Source organism: Gastrolobium bilobum, unplaced genomic scaffold (assembly GCF_033153095.1).
Source record: "Gastrolobium bilobum isolate Gb01-03AN ecotype WA unplaced genomic scaffold, APGP_CSIRO_Gbil_v1 utg37739, whole genome shotgun sequence".
NCBI classification, from domain to species: Eukaryota; Viridiplantae; Streptophyta; class Magnoliopsida; order Fabales; family Fabaceae; genus Gastrolobium; species Gastrolobium bilobum.
The window spans coordinates 54,587-69,710 of NW_026895444.1; the positions used below are offsets into that span (position 1 = coordinate 54,587).

Sequence of the window (15,124 nt, forward strand, 5' to 3'; positions counted from 1 at the left end):
ATAATAATAAAAATATTATATATTGAGTTATATTTATCTTATGTTGAAGGAAAATGATTATCTCATGTTATATAAATAAAACTATAAGTGAGACCCACATGTAAGAGAAGAGAGAAAAAATAGATATAAAACCCACGTCCACTTTGAGTGTGTGTAAAAAACTTGTTTATCTTATGCAACATAAGATAAATATAACCCTTACATATTATATGAAAATTTCTTCCATCAGTTTCTGCCCCAACCCCATTTGTCTTTCTATATAATGAATGCTATTGGTTGAGAGTTTGCAGTGCAACGAGGTTTTATTTGACAATTTCTACAAACTTTGGAATAAACAGGTGATATTTGAACAAACGCAGTGTCAAATACATCAAAAGTTTTTGCACAAAACCACCATGGTATTTGAACGCACACAAGATGAATCGTGCTATGTCATACAGCTTTGAAAATTAGACTTCCAAAACACCGGATCCAATGACAGCCATTGAAAAAAAAAAAATATGTTGTCCTACATGGCTTGACATTTTAGAGAGAAGGAAGAAACAATTAATCAGTACCATGTATACTCTTATTTTTACCAGTTAATATCTTCTATTATTGAATTAGTAATTTTGTCCAATGAGTATGTAATTTTTAGCAAATAGTAATAATTTTTTCTGTCACAGAATAACATATTGATAAAAATACTTACATAATAATAATAATAAAATTACAAAATTTATAATAAAAGTTGAAAACTCGAGAGCTAGAATAATTCCGCGGTGTAACACCCAGTATTCAAACACCGCTGTCAACTTTTGAATCCTGACAAGCCTCTGCATACATGTCTAAGTGTAAACTCTGAAACTCATAAACAGAGGAACTTTGGGACCAGAGACACAGTTGTCCATAAGGAAATGTTCATCTCACACATAAATACAACGTACTATATATATACAGAACGAGCCTCCAGTTAAAGGAAGGTCAAAACTAAACAGAAAACTTGTCATTTTCATCGGTACCAGGGCTGGTCTATATAATGCATAGCTAAAAAGGTGTGTAGTTGTTAACTCTTTGGCTAGTCAACATCTCCTTGTGATTGTGCAGATATACATCCTGTGACATGACAATGACATCAGTGATTGGGTGGTAGGAAGGAGTGCACGAGAGCTCAAAACTGTCCTGCTCTTATATCTCTATCAAACCGATCTGCATTAAGCGTCCCCGGAAGCTCTCTGAAGTCTTCATTGAAGATAGAATATGCACTGCATATGTTGTAGAATAGAAAATATTTAGAAACTACCAACAATTTCCAAGTAAATTTAATTTCCACTATCATTAACCATTGATAAAAATACATGCATAGGTAGGTTCAAAATGCTTCCCATAAATATAAATAGACATGTAACCATGAAATTTGTAAGCATGGATATAAATGACGTAAGAGATGAAACATACAATAAATCAATAGCCTAATTGTCAATATGCTGCCCATTTTTTATATGATACATAAACAGTATTAATTCCATACTCGGGATGTAAAACTGGAATACTAAGCCTATGACATCCCTCTCATGGATTGAGCAATCTGAAAGGTTAACATAAGCAGTTCGTAGAGATTTTATAGATGTAAATAGGCAAACCCCAGTGCCCAGAGATTTTACACAAGTGACTTGGATATTTCCAATTTTTAGTCCAGGATTCACCATATTTACTCTTCCCTTCCAACTTTTTTTCTTCATTTTGTTTTGCTTCTTCTTGATAATTATGAAGGTCCCTGCCATACACCAGTCTTATTTGAACTCTCAGATTTAACTTCTACCTTGTACTGCACGTGGAACTATAGAGTACACAACAATTAATATCTGGTTATACCTGACGTCACCAGCTCGGCGTTTTCCAAGATTGAAGATGATGAGACAAAAGCCAGTAGCAATTATCTACACGAAAGTTGTACAAACAATAAAAGACGAGAAATTTAATCGTAAACAATTACCAGAAAGAATAATACGATTCACTTTTAAGACATCTTAATTTAATTTCTACAGCCTCAGATCGTGTTTACGGGGTTCGAGGGCCATCATGGTTTCTCAGCACATCAGATGAATGTCTAACCATATGATTTACAAGAAAGCAGTGAAATTTTCCATAGACCTTTGACATGCCATACGCTCATAATTGTTGTTTTGGAAAAAAGAAAAAAGAAAAAAGGACTACTTTCTTTCAAAGTTCTTCCCAAATGAAAAAAATCAGATTCAGGATAAAATCAAATGGCTAGGCCGGAGTGTTAGCGGAGTTGACTTGAATAGACTAATAGAGGTCACAAATAATTACATATGGTGCACTGAATCATATGGTCCAGTATCCCAAGCCCAGCCATGCGTGGGCAAGATAGATAGTAGACTTGAAACCACAAAAAGGAAAGGATGAAAGGAGACATACATACAAAGGTCCGAGATCCCATCTATGAGCAACAGGTGCCAACATAAACCACATAATTATGAAAACCCATGCCTTCAGACTCAGAGTGAAAATTACCATCAAAAGGATATCTGTGAACGCAGGTTAAGCCTATTTAGAAGATTATTAATCTCGAAGGGTACTATTATTATTATCATTATTGTAATAGGAACTTAATCAGAAACATGAAGAAACAGATAAAGAATTGGAATTTTATTACTATTATATCTTACCCCAGGATCTGAATAAGAATCCTAGAGATAGAGTTCCAATGAGAATTACAATAGAAGTCTGTCTCTCTCTCTCTCTCAATTCCAGGACCAGGACTAGAGAATCCTGGCTCCACTCCCTACTTTCTTAATCTCCTCTTGTTCCTGGAATCCTCTCGCACTACCTTTTATTCTGTTATTTTCCTTCCTTTCCCTCCAACCCATTCAGTTAGAGGCTCCTAGCTTATTAACTATCACTAACGGATAATGACTTGGGCCCTAATCTTCTATATTCACTCTTAATTTTGTCTAACATACACCTTAGTGACGGGGGTCTACTAACATATTGTTATTGCCCATAAGGGATCTACACATCTAAAATGATTCCTTGAATAGAGCATACATTTACGAAGTATTTTCAGCGTTAAATTTACATCAATTTTGTCTGCATGCAAACAGATAATGTTGACATGTATCTTTGAAAGAAACACTGCAGTTGCTTTTAGGGTGAAATTGATATAGCTTGAAGCTTTTGAAATATGAATATTCAAATGATTTTGTGCATATTTGTTTACAGTTTTTTTCTTTATCATTATGGCAATAACCGTTTTTTCTATGATGTCTCCTAAAGCTGCAAAGAAAAGCTTTGTAACCCCAAAATAAGTTAATCCTAACACACTTTATTAAGAAGAAAAAAAAAAGTCTGATGATTTTAACAATATGGATTCAATGGTGAATGACTACATCTTTCAAGGATCAAAATAGTAGTAAATTATTAGTCTTTAAATGAATACTATTTATGCAGCTTATTACCAGGAAGCTTCAAGTTATCATGTAGAAAAGTGTATAGCCTCTTCTTCCACCAACTTGATGAATGGGGAAGCCGAAACTTCTGGAGAAGTAGAAATCAAGAAAAGATGACAACGAGTACCAAATTGACATAATAGTCACTTCATTAGATGTTAATAAATTGATTTTACCAGATCTTCATCTTCATCATCATTGTCATATCCATCCTTCACTGGTGGCTTTGGTTTGACAGCAACAATCAAGCAATCTAAAATAAATAAACATGCAATAAATCACATCCTTGAAAGAAAATTAACCGTCACATGCACAAAAAAACAAAGTAAAAATACTGCTATCCCAAAAAGAAAGAGAAGGGACCAATATAATAAACAAGTATGTCGATTGTTTTTAATAGCCCAAGCAACGAGGTTATGGATAGAACCATTTAAACCAATGGTTATACTGATATTGTAAAGGAACAAAAGTGTTTTTGAAAAGTAAACTCATTAAATTAATATCAAAGTTGAAAGGATGTATGCTAATACTGTGACCATTGTACAGAAGGTCACAACAGAGGAAGTGTTGCACCTTTAAGGTGGGAATGTCATAGGAGCAAAAAAAGAAGAAGAAGATAATATAGTGAATTCATCAAATAACAAAATTAAGACTAGAACTTTACCTCCATCATTGAGTTGTATGTATACGTCATCTCCATTTTTCACATCACATAATGCAGTTCCGCGGAGAATAAGACTCAAATTGTCAATTGGTAAATGATCATTCCCGGCAATTAATCTTCTCAAATCACGCACCTAAAATTGATTCAGAAGAAACAAAAAATGGCAAGCAAACTGTAATAATTCAAAGGAAGGATAATCAAAAAGGTACAGCCAAAGTAAACTTTCTTCGATTTCTCCCTCCCAAAAACACAGTTCTAAGAAAAACATGACATTGTTGAATTATAGTAAAACAATTAGCAGCATGAACTCTAAAGTCCAAAACTTTTTTAGTAACTGAACGCACTTGGCTGAGGCTTTCTAGCATACAACTAAATAACTCTGGGATTGTAAAGCTAATGGCGCAATTTCTCACACTCTGATGCGATACAATTTCTGAAACCCACAATCCATGTTCAAGTGAAACTAACCCTAAGTATAATTGTGAAGTGAATTTTTTTGTCATCTATGAAAGGGTATTCAATCTTACACTTGAAGTCTAATTTTTCTTTTCCCAATGCCCCAGAAAAGAGATGGGGAAGAACTTTCAATTCAAAATTGAAGGTTTTTTTTTTTTTTTAAAAAAAAAAACCCTGAAAATTGGGAATTGAAGGGAAAAGGGGAAGTGAAAAGAGAAACCTTGATGGTAGAGGGAACGAGGAGGCGAGAGGGGCGTGCAGGACCAATAGTTTTGAGGACGATCTCAACCTTCTCCGATTCATGTTCTTCTGCAATGTCTCCCATGTCTATTTTACACACAACACAAACAAGATACAACGAGAGAGAAAAAGACAGAACAATGTGACTCTAGGAGCCCAACAGAGGAACTTGATTTGGCCCAGTTTTTTGTTTTTGGTTAAATGGTTGAAAATGTGTAAAAAATACAAATGGGTAAAAACTGTGAAAGCTATTTACAAAAAAAAAAAAAAAAAAAACTGTGAAAGCTTTTAGAAGGGATTTTTTCCTTTTTTTGAAAAAAATAAATAAATTAGCATATGGCTTTTGGGTCAACAAAGTGAGACAAATTGGTGCAGTTCAAGGTAATTGACTAATTGTTTGGAATGGAAAAGGCATCCCATCTCAATTCTCATCTTTATCAACTAGCATCTTCATATTCGAAGAATTTTGAGTAGTGAATTGTGACAAATTTTTTTATTTTCATAGGGTTTACTCAATCATCTTTTGAAAGTTAGATGTAGAGTGATTATTCTTGGCTAAAGCACTCTTCTAAAATTGTTGGGCAAAAAAATTGTTCAGTTAAAGCTGATTGAATAAGTTTTTCCAAACTAATGCAGGTAAACACGTCATGAAACTAGACGGGAGTAGTCCCGTCACTAATCCTGACGGGACTGATCACATAAGCAGTCCCGTCATCGTAAAATTTTGGAAGGCCATAACTTTTGATTCGGGTATCCAAATCAGGTTTTTTTTTTTTATTTCTCGTAACTTTTCGAGATTTACGCAATGACATCTCATTTGACATATTTTATCTCCTACAAACATAGTTCGAATTTGCAACAATAGTTCCACAATCACAAGAGTGTTTGAACTCAAGTTTTCGAGTTTTTTTCGAACCAACACTATGAGCTGCAACATGTGCCATCAATTAACACGTTTTTTCTATGTGAATGATGACTCATTATGTAAAACTTACTCAACTTGTCAGAAAGTAGGTATATGTATCCCAATTTTTTTTAATCATGACAGTGGTTTCCTCTCCATCAACGCACACAGGCAACAACAGATAACAACGTTTCTTCTTACGAAAAGCCCTAAATACTGATCTTGTTGCTGAAAAAATCATTGGTTCAGAGGCTAACCGTAGGAAAACTAGGCCAAGAAATCAATGGCACGTGTTGCAGCTCTTGGTGTTGGTTCGGAAAGAACTCAGGAGCTTATGATCTTAAACGCTCTTGTGGAACTATTGTTGCAAATTTGAATTGTGTTTATGGGAGATAATTGAGGTGTCATTGCGTATATATCGAAAAGTTATGTAAAATAAATAAAAAACCTGATTTGGATACCCAAATCAAAAGTTATGATTTTCTGAAGTTTTATGGTGACAAGACTGCCTACATGGCGCTGACATAGCATCAGTCCCATCCGAATTAGTGACAGGACTAGTCCCGTCAGGTTTCATGAGGTGTTTGACTGTATTAGTTTGGAAAATCTTATCCGATTAGCTTTAACTGGACAATTCTTTTGCCTAACAATTTTAGAAGCGTGCTTTTTCCGATTATTTTTTTATTCAAACAAGTTTAATCTTAATCTAGTTTCAATTACAATGGATCAAATTTAAAATCTAATGTTTATGTGAAAATATAAAAACAAGGAAGAGTAGAGCAGAAAACTCTTTGGATTGTGCAAAGTCGTTCGAAGTAAACAAGATTATCCTTGGACTTGAATTCTTCCCTTTAATTTCAATGAGTTCACATGTTTCCATCTGGTATGCTTTAACTTTGTGTTGTTATATGTTTTAATATTTTGCATGCATTTCATGTTGTTAGATGTGTTGTTAAAGCAATTTCTTAAACACAAATTTTATCCAGTATGATTATTTTGACGTTTTTTTTGCAACATAATAGACATAATTCATAAAGCAATTGACGCATGTTAGTGCACCCTAGTAACACGCATAAATCTAACACATCAAAAATAAAAGTTTCTAACGTTAATGCAATTGAAGTAAAACACTAAGAAATAACTAACCTACGATTTTAAATTCATAAGGTTACAAACTTGCAATACCTTTTCTTTCTATGAACCCAACTAGAAGAGGCTCACCTAGGGAGACTTTAATTACACCACATGGACCATTAGGAGAGTTCGATTTCTGAAGAAAAAAAACACTCATTCAATTAAACAAGTATTTAATTTGTATGGAACTAAAGAAGATAAAGATTCAGTACAAGAATGGTAACAAGGTGACCGAAAGCAATGACAATGAGGTTTTCTTCAGACCAAGCAATAGCGTTGGGAAAAGAAGGTTAACCCAAAAGCATAGCAGGTTGTAATGCACAAGGATAGTGGGATACGCCATGCTGTATAGAGCGTCTTAAAATGAAATTTCAAAAGAGGATAAGGCAAGGGTTCAAATCCCTCGTAGCTACAAATAAATACCTATGAAATTAATAATTATATTTTTTTTATACAAATTAATAATTATCTTAAGTATCTTCAAGTCTATTATCGTGTGCAGGTGTACACTAAAGCTTTCAAAACAGGCAAACCCACTTGCGGGCTAGGGCCAAAAGGCTCGTAGAATAAGAAACCCACAAATATATAAGCTCGCATGGGTCCATACAGCCTCACGATTTAGGAACAACCGATGCCCGACCAAAAAGTAATTAAAAGATTAAATATCTTTATAACTCTACCTAATGAAATAACTATGAATTAAGTTAAGAAACAGTGGCCTTCATAACTCTATATATAAAGATTAATCCCTAATTGCTTGGGGGGGGGTGTTAAAGTGAAGCTTTTGGATGAACATTTTCTATTGGGAAAAATAAAATTAACGGGCTCTTTAGAATGCCAGAGTTGTAAATACAGTCAAGCATAAAGAGCCATTAACATTTCAAGTTTTGAGTTGTGTCACATATAAGAGCACATGTAACAGGTTAAACATTTATTTTTTCAAACTTTAACTTGCTGCATGTGCTCTTATATATGAAAGAACTCAAAACTTGATATGTATAATAACCCTAGCCTGTAAATGATGAATTTACGAATGGTTAAAGAATAATAATAACTAATGAAGAATTAATTAGAAGAGAAGTCTAATTAGATGAATTAAAGTCACCTTGTGAAAACGAGTTAAAAATGATAGTTAAGGGGTAAAAATATAGGTAAACAAAATTATCTGAAAGCTAAAAGTAAAATAGTGAATATTATCATAAAAATATTTAAAGTTAATGTGTAAAACTGGAAAGAGAGTTAAGTGAGTGGGATAGATAAGTGTATACTCACTTGGTTAGTACAACTCATTTAAAACACTAAAACACACTCATCTTTTTTCATTTCTTCTCCTCACCCGCTACTATCTTTTTCTCTCAAACGAAGGAGAGCTTTCTTCTTCCCCTGCCATTGTGCTCCATCATTCCCTCTTGAAACAAGAAGAAATCATCACTCTCTTCCATCTCGCTTCACCTCATCCTTGAAACAACAAGAGTTTAAATGATTTGAACGAGAAAACCCACCCTTTGGAGCTGCGAAAAATCTGGTTGGAGCTTGAGGGAGGAGTTTTTCTTGGTTGAAAGTTTGAATTTCCTTCCTTCTTGGTTGTTGAGGCTCCTAGGTAAGAAAGCATAACCCTTTCTATTTGATTTTATGGAAATGGTGTGACTTAGGGTTTTGATATATAAAAGATTAAAGTATATACCCATGAGTTAGAATGCATGATAAGTTATTGGAAGGGTTGTGTTTGATGAATAATGGACTTGGAATGGCTTGGAACAACATTGATACCATGAGAAACTGGTTTTTCTGCATTTTGTCGCATGGTAATCAATTACCAACGAATAAGTAATCGATTACCATTGGGTAGGTAATCGATTACCAACTACAAAATTGCTGAAAATGATTTCCCTTGTCAAATGAGAACTTGAACCACTTCAGAGGAGTTGTGGGACATTACTTAAAATAGGAAAACTTTAAGAAATTAATATGGGTCCTTGTGAAATGAGTTAAGGTACGGATTAAACAAATAAATAAAAGATAATGTTGAATTGAATGTGGTAGATTAATTTATGAGAATTTTTATGTTGTAGGAAAATAGTTACATCATATTGTAGAAATAAAATTATAAGTGAGATCCGCAAGTAAGAGGAGAGAGAGAAAAAGAGTGGTGGGACCCACCATTTTTTGTGTGTGTAGAAAATTTATTTCTCTCATGTCAAACGAGATAAATATAACCCTTAATTTATATACTAATTATGTTCACATCTTTGAAATATGTTGTGATATTGGGTGAGATTGTGATCCCTGGGATACACAGACTATATTGGAGGACGTTGCTTAACAGGTAGGCTTTCGATCCTTGGGGTTAATCCCCGGTTTGTTCCACTAGACTCTGAGGGAGAATGGTTCTTTGATATGATATATTGAAAATGATTTGTTATATGGTGTATCTATATGTATGTATGTTGTGTGCCACATAAAACGAGTTACCTTGTGTGTGAAGCATAAGAGGAGTTACCTTATGCGTAGTATGAGACAATGTTTACTCATACAAGTATGTTGCAAGATGAGTTACCTTGTGTAATGCATACATGTTGTATTTTCTGGCCAATATAATTCATTTTTGTACACTGCATGACATATATATTCTGATGCATGCATGATTTTTATACTGTGGTTATGCTTGAAATGAACCTAAGGGTGGAGGAGCCCTCCAAGGACCCTTAATTTACTGAGATGATTATCTCAGCCCCCTTTATGAGGATTATCATTTCAGGTACAGTAGCTAATGGTGCTGAGGCATCACACAACAAGAGGTCGAAGGAGAGATATTACTTGACATGATAGTCATAACTTTGACTGCTATTTTGATATGTACATGACATGTTATTATTTTGAGTTGTATATGTCATGATATTCTTGGAGAGCACAGGGGATATCTATACCTCATTGATAGTTCATACATACTGATAGTGTTGTATGTATAGGTCTATGTTACTTACTTAATTACATCTCTTTTATTGGTTTGAATCTTGATGTAATTATGTAAGTAACATTATGGACATTATTTAAAGACATGATATATATGAGATAACTTAGGCTGTGAACAGCTAGACAATATGTTTATGATGCAGATGTTGGTCATATGAGTTTAATTGCGGGAGTTGCAATACTTAAGGAAAAATGAAGAATTTAATCACCTTTAATTATTTAAACATGTTGTGCTTATTATCATATGTATATTAATACACTGGGTGCATACAATATGATACAACATGCTAATGGCTCTTTATCTTCATGTGCTTGATTGCATTAACGCTGGAATTGGAGTTTTTTTTTTAAAAAGTATTAACCTTTTAAAGTATAGTCAGTTTAGTTAAAATAATTATTTTTTATTTAATATTTAAATTAAAAAAAAAACATTTTACTTTCTCCCACCATAATTTTTTATTGTGTAATTATTCCTCTCACTGTAAAGTATTGTAGTTTTCACTAAAATGACAACTTTATATTCTAAGACAAATGCTAATCCTTTTTTTTTTTTAGAAAAAAAATCGAAAAATTGGGAATTGAAGGGAAAAGATTAAGTGAAAAGAGAGACCTTGACGGGAGAGGGAACGAGAAGGCGAGAGGGGCGAGCAGGACCAATACTTTTGAGGACGATCTCAACCTTCGATCCGATTCATATTCTTGCCTATTTCACACAGAAAACAGACAAGATACAAAGCCCAATAGAGGAATTGAACTTGATTTGGCCCAATCGTATCCTTATTTTTTTTATTGGTTAAATGGTTGAAAATGTGTAATAAAGGGTTTTGATTTTCTTATGCGGTAGGAGAAATTTTTTTCATGATTATGTGGGGTTCACATCTATTAAAAAATAAAAAAATAAAAGAAAATATTGCATGAAAATCGAATAGGTCATTAGTAGGAGAAAACAACTCTCCTACAACATGAGAAAATATTTTTCCACAAATAAAATGGGTAAAAGCTGTGTAAGCTTTTAGAAGGAATATTTTTTTTTTTTTTTAAAGAAAAATTATGATATGGCTTTTGGTTAACAAAGTGAGACAAATTCGGGAAATTCAAGGTAATTGTTCAGAATGGAAACGGCATAATTCTCAACTTTGTGAACTAGCACCTTCAGATTGGAGGAATTTTGAGTTGTGAATAGTGACAAAATGGTTTTTATTTATTATTCTAGTGTCAAAGGGTTTAAGTCATCATCTTGTAAGGTTAGATCTATGTTGCACCGACACTAACATGAGATATGGAATACGACACGACACTCCGACACATTAATTCTAAAAAATATTAAATTTTGACATGTTAGGACACGTTTTGATATTATATAATATTTTTAATTTATGTAGTGTGTATTATATTTAATATTCAATAATTTAACAAAAAAATAAAGCTAAATTTATAATACCCATCAATTTTGTAAAGAAACATAAGATATCCCAAATGTTTATATTAAATTCAATAAAATAGTAATCGTAATCGAACAAATCTAATAGTTGAAACTCAAAATGCAACGCAACGTAACTTTTGAATCTTTTTTGAGTCTTTTCAATGAGTACTGGAGTGTCAGTAAATGTCAGACACGACACGTCAGAGATTTTGAAGTGTCAGTGCTTCATAAGTAAGATGTAATAGAGTGATTATATAACAATGGATTAAATTTAAAATCTAATATGTTAGTGTGAAAATATAAAAGCAAGCAGGGAGGTGTAAGGTAAGGATGAGGCATTCGCTGCCCACCATTCATCCAAGATAAAATTTTGGAAAACATATGAATTAGCTCCTTATTCTGGTGACATTGCCCTCAAACCAAGAGAGAAAGCAAAAGAGCTCTAATCTCAAGAAACATCCTAATGGCACTTAGGATATGGGCTTCTTCAACTGCCAATGCACTCAAAATCTCTTGTGCTTCTAGACCTGATCTTTCCCTTACTGCCTTTGCTCTCTCTAGATGCTTCTCTACCGGTATTTCTACATATGTATATATATATATATATATATATATATATAGATATATATAATATTTGTTCACTTTCTATTTTACCCTTGATTGGTTTGGTTTGATCAAATTAAATGTGGAAATAGAGGCCTAATCTTACTTGAATTGCTGTCTTTGCTTGATTCCCAGTATTGGATGAACTCAAGTACGCATCTTCACATGAATGGGTGAAGCATGAAGGCTCAGTGGCCACAATTGGTATCACTGATCATGCCCAGGTTCCCCCCTTCTTCCCCATCATTACCACATCATTTAATTTCATTCTGCTGACTAAAACATTCTTATTTGCTAATCTTGGTTTTTTTTTTTTTAATCTTCAGAATTAGTGGACAATAAGAAACAATAGTTGCTGGTGCATCCATATATATATATATGTGTGTATCTTTTAAGTTAAACTAGAATTGCAACTTAAGTAACATTAACGAGTTAAGGCTGAAGCTATCAAACTGGATGTCTTGCAGGATCATCTAGGAGAGGTGGTGTTTGTGGATCTGCCAGAAACAGGTGGCAAAGTGTCAAAGGATAGTGGCTTTGGAGCAGTTGAAAGTGTGAAAGCAACCAGTGATGTTATCTCTCCAATCTCTGGAGAGATTGTTGAGGTTAACTCAAAGCTCACCGAAACGCCTGGCCTGGTAATTACTTTTATTCATATTGCATTATTGCTTTACCTTCTATATTTTTTTTATTTTAATTCAATGTGAAACAGTGTTATCCTTTCTATAGAATGTGTACCGTTGGAATCTATAAGCTCACTATGTTCCCTTCAGGTATGAGTCACTGTATGGATAATACCCTTAGCTCAGGTACAGACCAGGCTAAGAGGTACTGTGCCAAGTATAAGCAAGCAATCAACAATGGATAATTAAAGGATTATATGACTCAAAGTAAATGGGCAGAATGACGATACATAATGTCCCTTCCTCGTGTGCCCAAGGGGGCTATTTATAGGGAAAATGGTGTGGGTTGGTGAGGAGGGGGTCAACCCTCTTTGGGATTCACCCCATGGTGGCAGCGTTAGGCGTGGCAGGCGCTGCCGTTGTGGCAGCGCTGCGCCTTCTGCGTCTGGCGATGTCAGCACTGGGCAAAGGGGCAGTTTCTCTTTATGGTGCCTGTGACGGTCGCCTTTGAGGGTTGAGGTCCCATGGTGGGACATAATGGTGTTTCCCTTGGATGCGTCGCATCGTTGGGGGATGTGAGGGTCCTTGGAGCTAGGGGTTGGGCTTGAGCAATTGGGCTGCTTAGTGGTTGGGCCTCCGGAACAGAATGTACACCGAAATTTTGTTTAAACAAACCTTAATCTTCCTTGCAACTATAAAGGGAACGGCAGCATATGGAGCTAGTTCAAAATAGAATCAAGTTACCAAATGATGGTAGCTTAGTTGGCGTCAGAGAACTGAGTAGGTAGGGGTGAGAGCATGTATTCGATCTTCCCTAGTACCGTCTTTGGGAGAGATTTAAAACCTTATTTCCGGGACTGTCCTGAATCGAACTAGTCGCGAAGCGATGAACCGATTGAAATATCTCCTAAAAAAAAAAAAAATAAGTTTTCAACTACCACATTACTCTTTGCCTGCATCTTCTTGTCAAGCACACACAAGAGATAGTTCTTGTTATTTCATTTAATATGGATTTTGTCGCATAACATAACTACATAAGAATTCAAGACCAACCTGAGGTTCAAAGGTTTATTATTTTGTTATTGAATTACACAGTTAATGTCTTGCGTTTTCATTATCAGATTATCCATATTTGTACTTATTTTTGAACTTTTTCTCATTTTAAGATCAACACAAGCCCATATAAGGATGGATGGATGATCAAAATAAAGCCAAGCAATCCATCTGAATTAGATTCCTTGTTGGGTCCCAAGGAGTACACAAAATTTTGTGAGGAAGAAGATGCTTCCCATTAAAGCGTGCATTAGCTTCTGCAGTTAAATGGGACTAACTATTCTTCATATGTTTATGATTTCATTACCTTATTAACAGTTTCTGTTAAGTGCTTGAAACAACTGCTTCTCTGCTATTGCTACTGACTCCTCAATGTGTCGACCTCTTCATGTGAAGCGATTTTCATTTTCACTCCTCATTCCTTATTATTTTATCTTGCATTAGACCATTGTCTTGTCCATTACAGTTCTGATTTTGAAGGCTTAGTCAGAAGCAATCCTTGAAAACTAGCATTGTGTTAGCACAAAATATTCATAAAACTGAAGGTAATCAAAATGAACACAAATTGATGCAATGCAATTACAATTGCTGCTTAACTTAGGAAAATTCTTCTATAACCGGAAGTCTATCTTAGAAATATATAATATAAAATTATTAATATAATATTCATCTAAGAACTTAAATTTTTTATTTGAATTGATTTTTTATATGATACCAAGACTTTTATGACTGGTTACTGGTTTAATCTCATTGTTTCCTATTTTATTAATAAATAATAAAGCCCTAACCATTACAAGCAACGATCGAATAAGATGATCACAGATTGAGCATACAGATTTAGCATTCTTACACTGCTATTCAATCAATCAATCAATCAATGATTCTTACACCAATTTATTCAAGAACTTGTAAAGGAAAAAGGCCTGGGTTAAAATAGCATGCTTTGTTCGAGTTCAATGTTTCGTTTCTTTTTTTTTTGAAAATATTCCAATCGGTTCATTGTTTCGCAACTAATTCGATTCGGGACGGATCCAGGATTAAGGCTTTAAACCCCTCCCAAATGTGGTACTGGAGAGATTCGAACACTTGCTCTCACCTCCACATATTTCGTTTCTTTTGTTTCAGCTAGGGAAAGACTAAACTAAAGAGAAAATTAACCATATGTTATACCTATCAATACCATGTTACACAAAAGACTATGTAGCACATCCGTGCATCACGTGCTGGCCCAAGTCCTTTAGCCGGTGGGCTATTAGGGTGCACCTCATGCATCACTTAAGTAGCACAGCCATACATATGAACCATAAAAAAAAGTGCTTCTTTCAATAATCATAAAACGAGCCAAGCCTTGTGCATTATTAACATATGAAAATGTACTACACTTTCGAACTATTATTTTCAGTATCTCACGTGAAATAACATAGTACTGAGACAACACTGTTATAACAGCCATTACAACATATGACCCAAACATGTGGACGGTGAAAGTATTTCCATAGCGTTCCAGGATAGCTGATACAGTATATAACCAATTTAGCCACAACATTGGCATAGAGAAAGTTCAACCACACAATAACCCAAGAGTTACACAGAATTGCT

General features: G+C 34.3%; 2 protein-coding genes across 3 annotated transcripts; one reads left to right on the plus strand and one right to left on the minus strand.

Annotated features, from left to right (window-relative positions):
- Window positions 1–690: 690 nt before the first annotated feature.
- LOC133311574 (uncharacterized) lies at window positions 691–4,966 on the minus strand. The gene is made up of 7 exons (XM_061512635.1): window positions 4,793–4,966; window positions 4,117–4,249; window positions 3,629–3,705; window positions 3,462–3,540; window positions 2,422–2,531; window positions 1,855–1,919; window positions 691–1,244 (listed from the first exon to the last, which is right to left on the minus strand). Exons 1-7 carry the CDS (start codon window positions 4,895–4,897, stop codon window positions 1,151–1,153), a joined length of 663 nt encoding a protein of 220 aa, XP_061368619.1. The 5' UTR covers window positions 4,898–4,966; the 3' UTR covers window positions 691–1,150.
- LOC133311582 (glycine cleavage system H protein, mitochondrial-like) lies at window positions 4,277–13,936 on the plus strand. Of its 2 annotated transcripts, XM_061512648.1 has the most exons (5): window positions 4,277–4,290; window positions 11,721–11,821; window positions 11,985–12,073; window positions 12,317–12,487; window positions 13,639–13,936. In XM_061512648.1, the coding sequence occupies exons 1-5, from the start codon at window positions 4,277–4,279 to the stop codon at window positions 13,765–13,767; spliced, it is 504 nt and encodes a 167-aa protein (XP_061368632.1). In that variant the 3' UTR covers window positions 13,768–13,936. The 2 variants fall into 2 exon arrangements, with proteins under 2 accessions (XP_061368632.1, XP_061368626.1); XM_061512642.1 differs by lacking the exon at window positions 4,277–4,290 and having other exon boundaries at window positions 11,579–11,821.
- The last annotated feature ends 1,188 nt before the right edge of the window (window positions 13,937–15,124 follow it).

Bases quoted from the DNA above. Each gene is read 5' to 3' on its own strand.
- LOC133311582 (XM_061512648.1), top strand. The intron at 11,822-11,984 runs GTATTTCTACAT...CTTGATTCCCAG, and splicing joins CTCTAGATGCTTCTCTACCG to TATTGGATGAACTCAAGTAC. The intron at 12,488-13,638 runs GTAATTACTTTT...TCTCATTTTAAG, and splicing joins TCACCGAAACGCCTGGCCTG to ATCAACACAAGCCCATATAA.
- LOC133311574 (XM_061512635.1), bottom strand. From the start codon at position 4,897: ATGGGAGACATTGCAGAAGAACATGAATCGGAGAAGGTTGAGATCGTC. The intron at 4,250-4,792 runs GTTTCTCTTTTC...AATCAATTTTAG, and splicing joins TCGTTCCCTCTACCATCAAG to GTGCGTGATTTGAGAAGATT. The intron at 2,532-3,461 runs GTAATAAGCTGC...CTGCGTTCACAG, and splicing joins TGATAACTTGAAGCTTCCTG to ATATCCTTTTGATGGTAATT.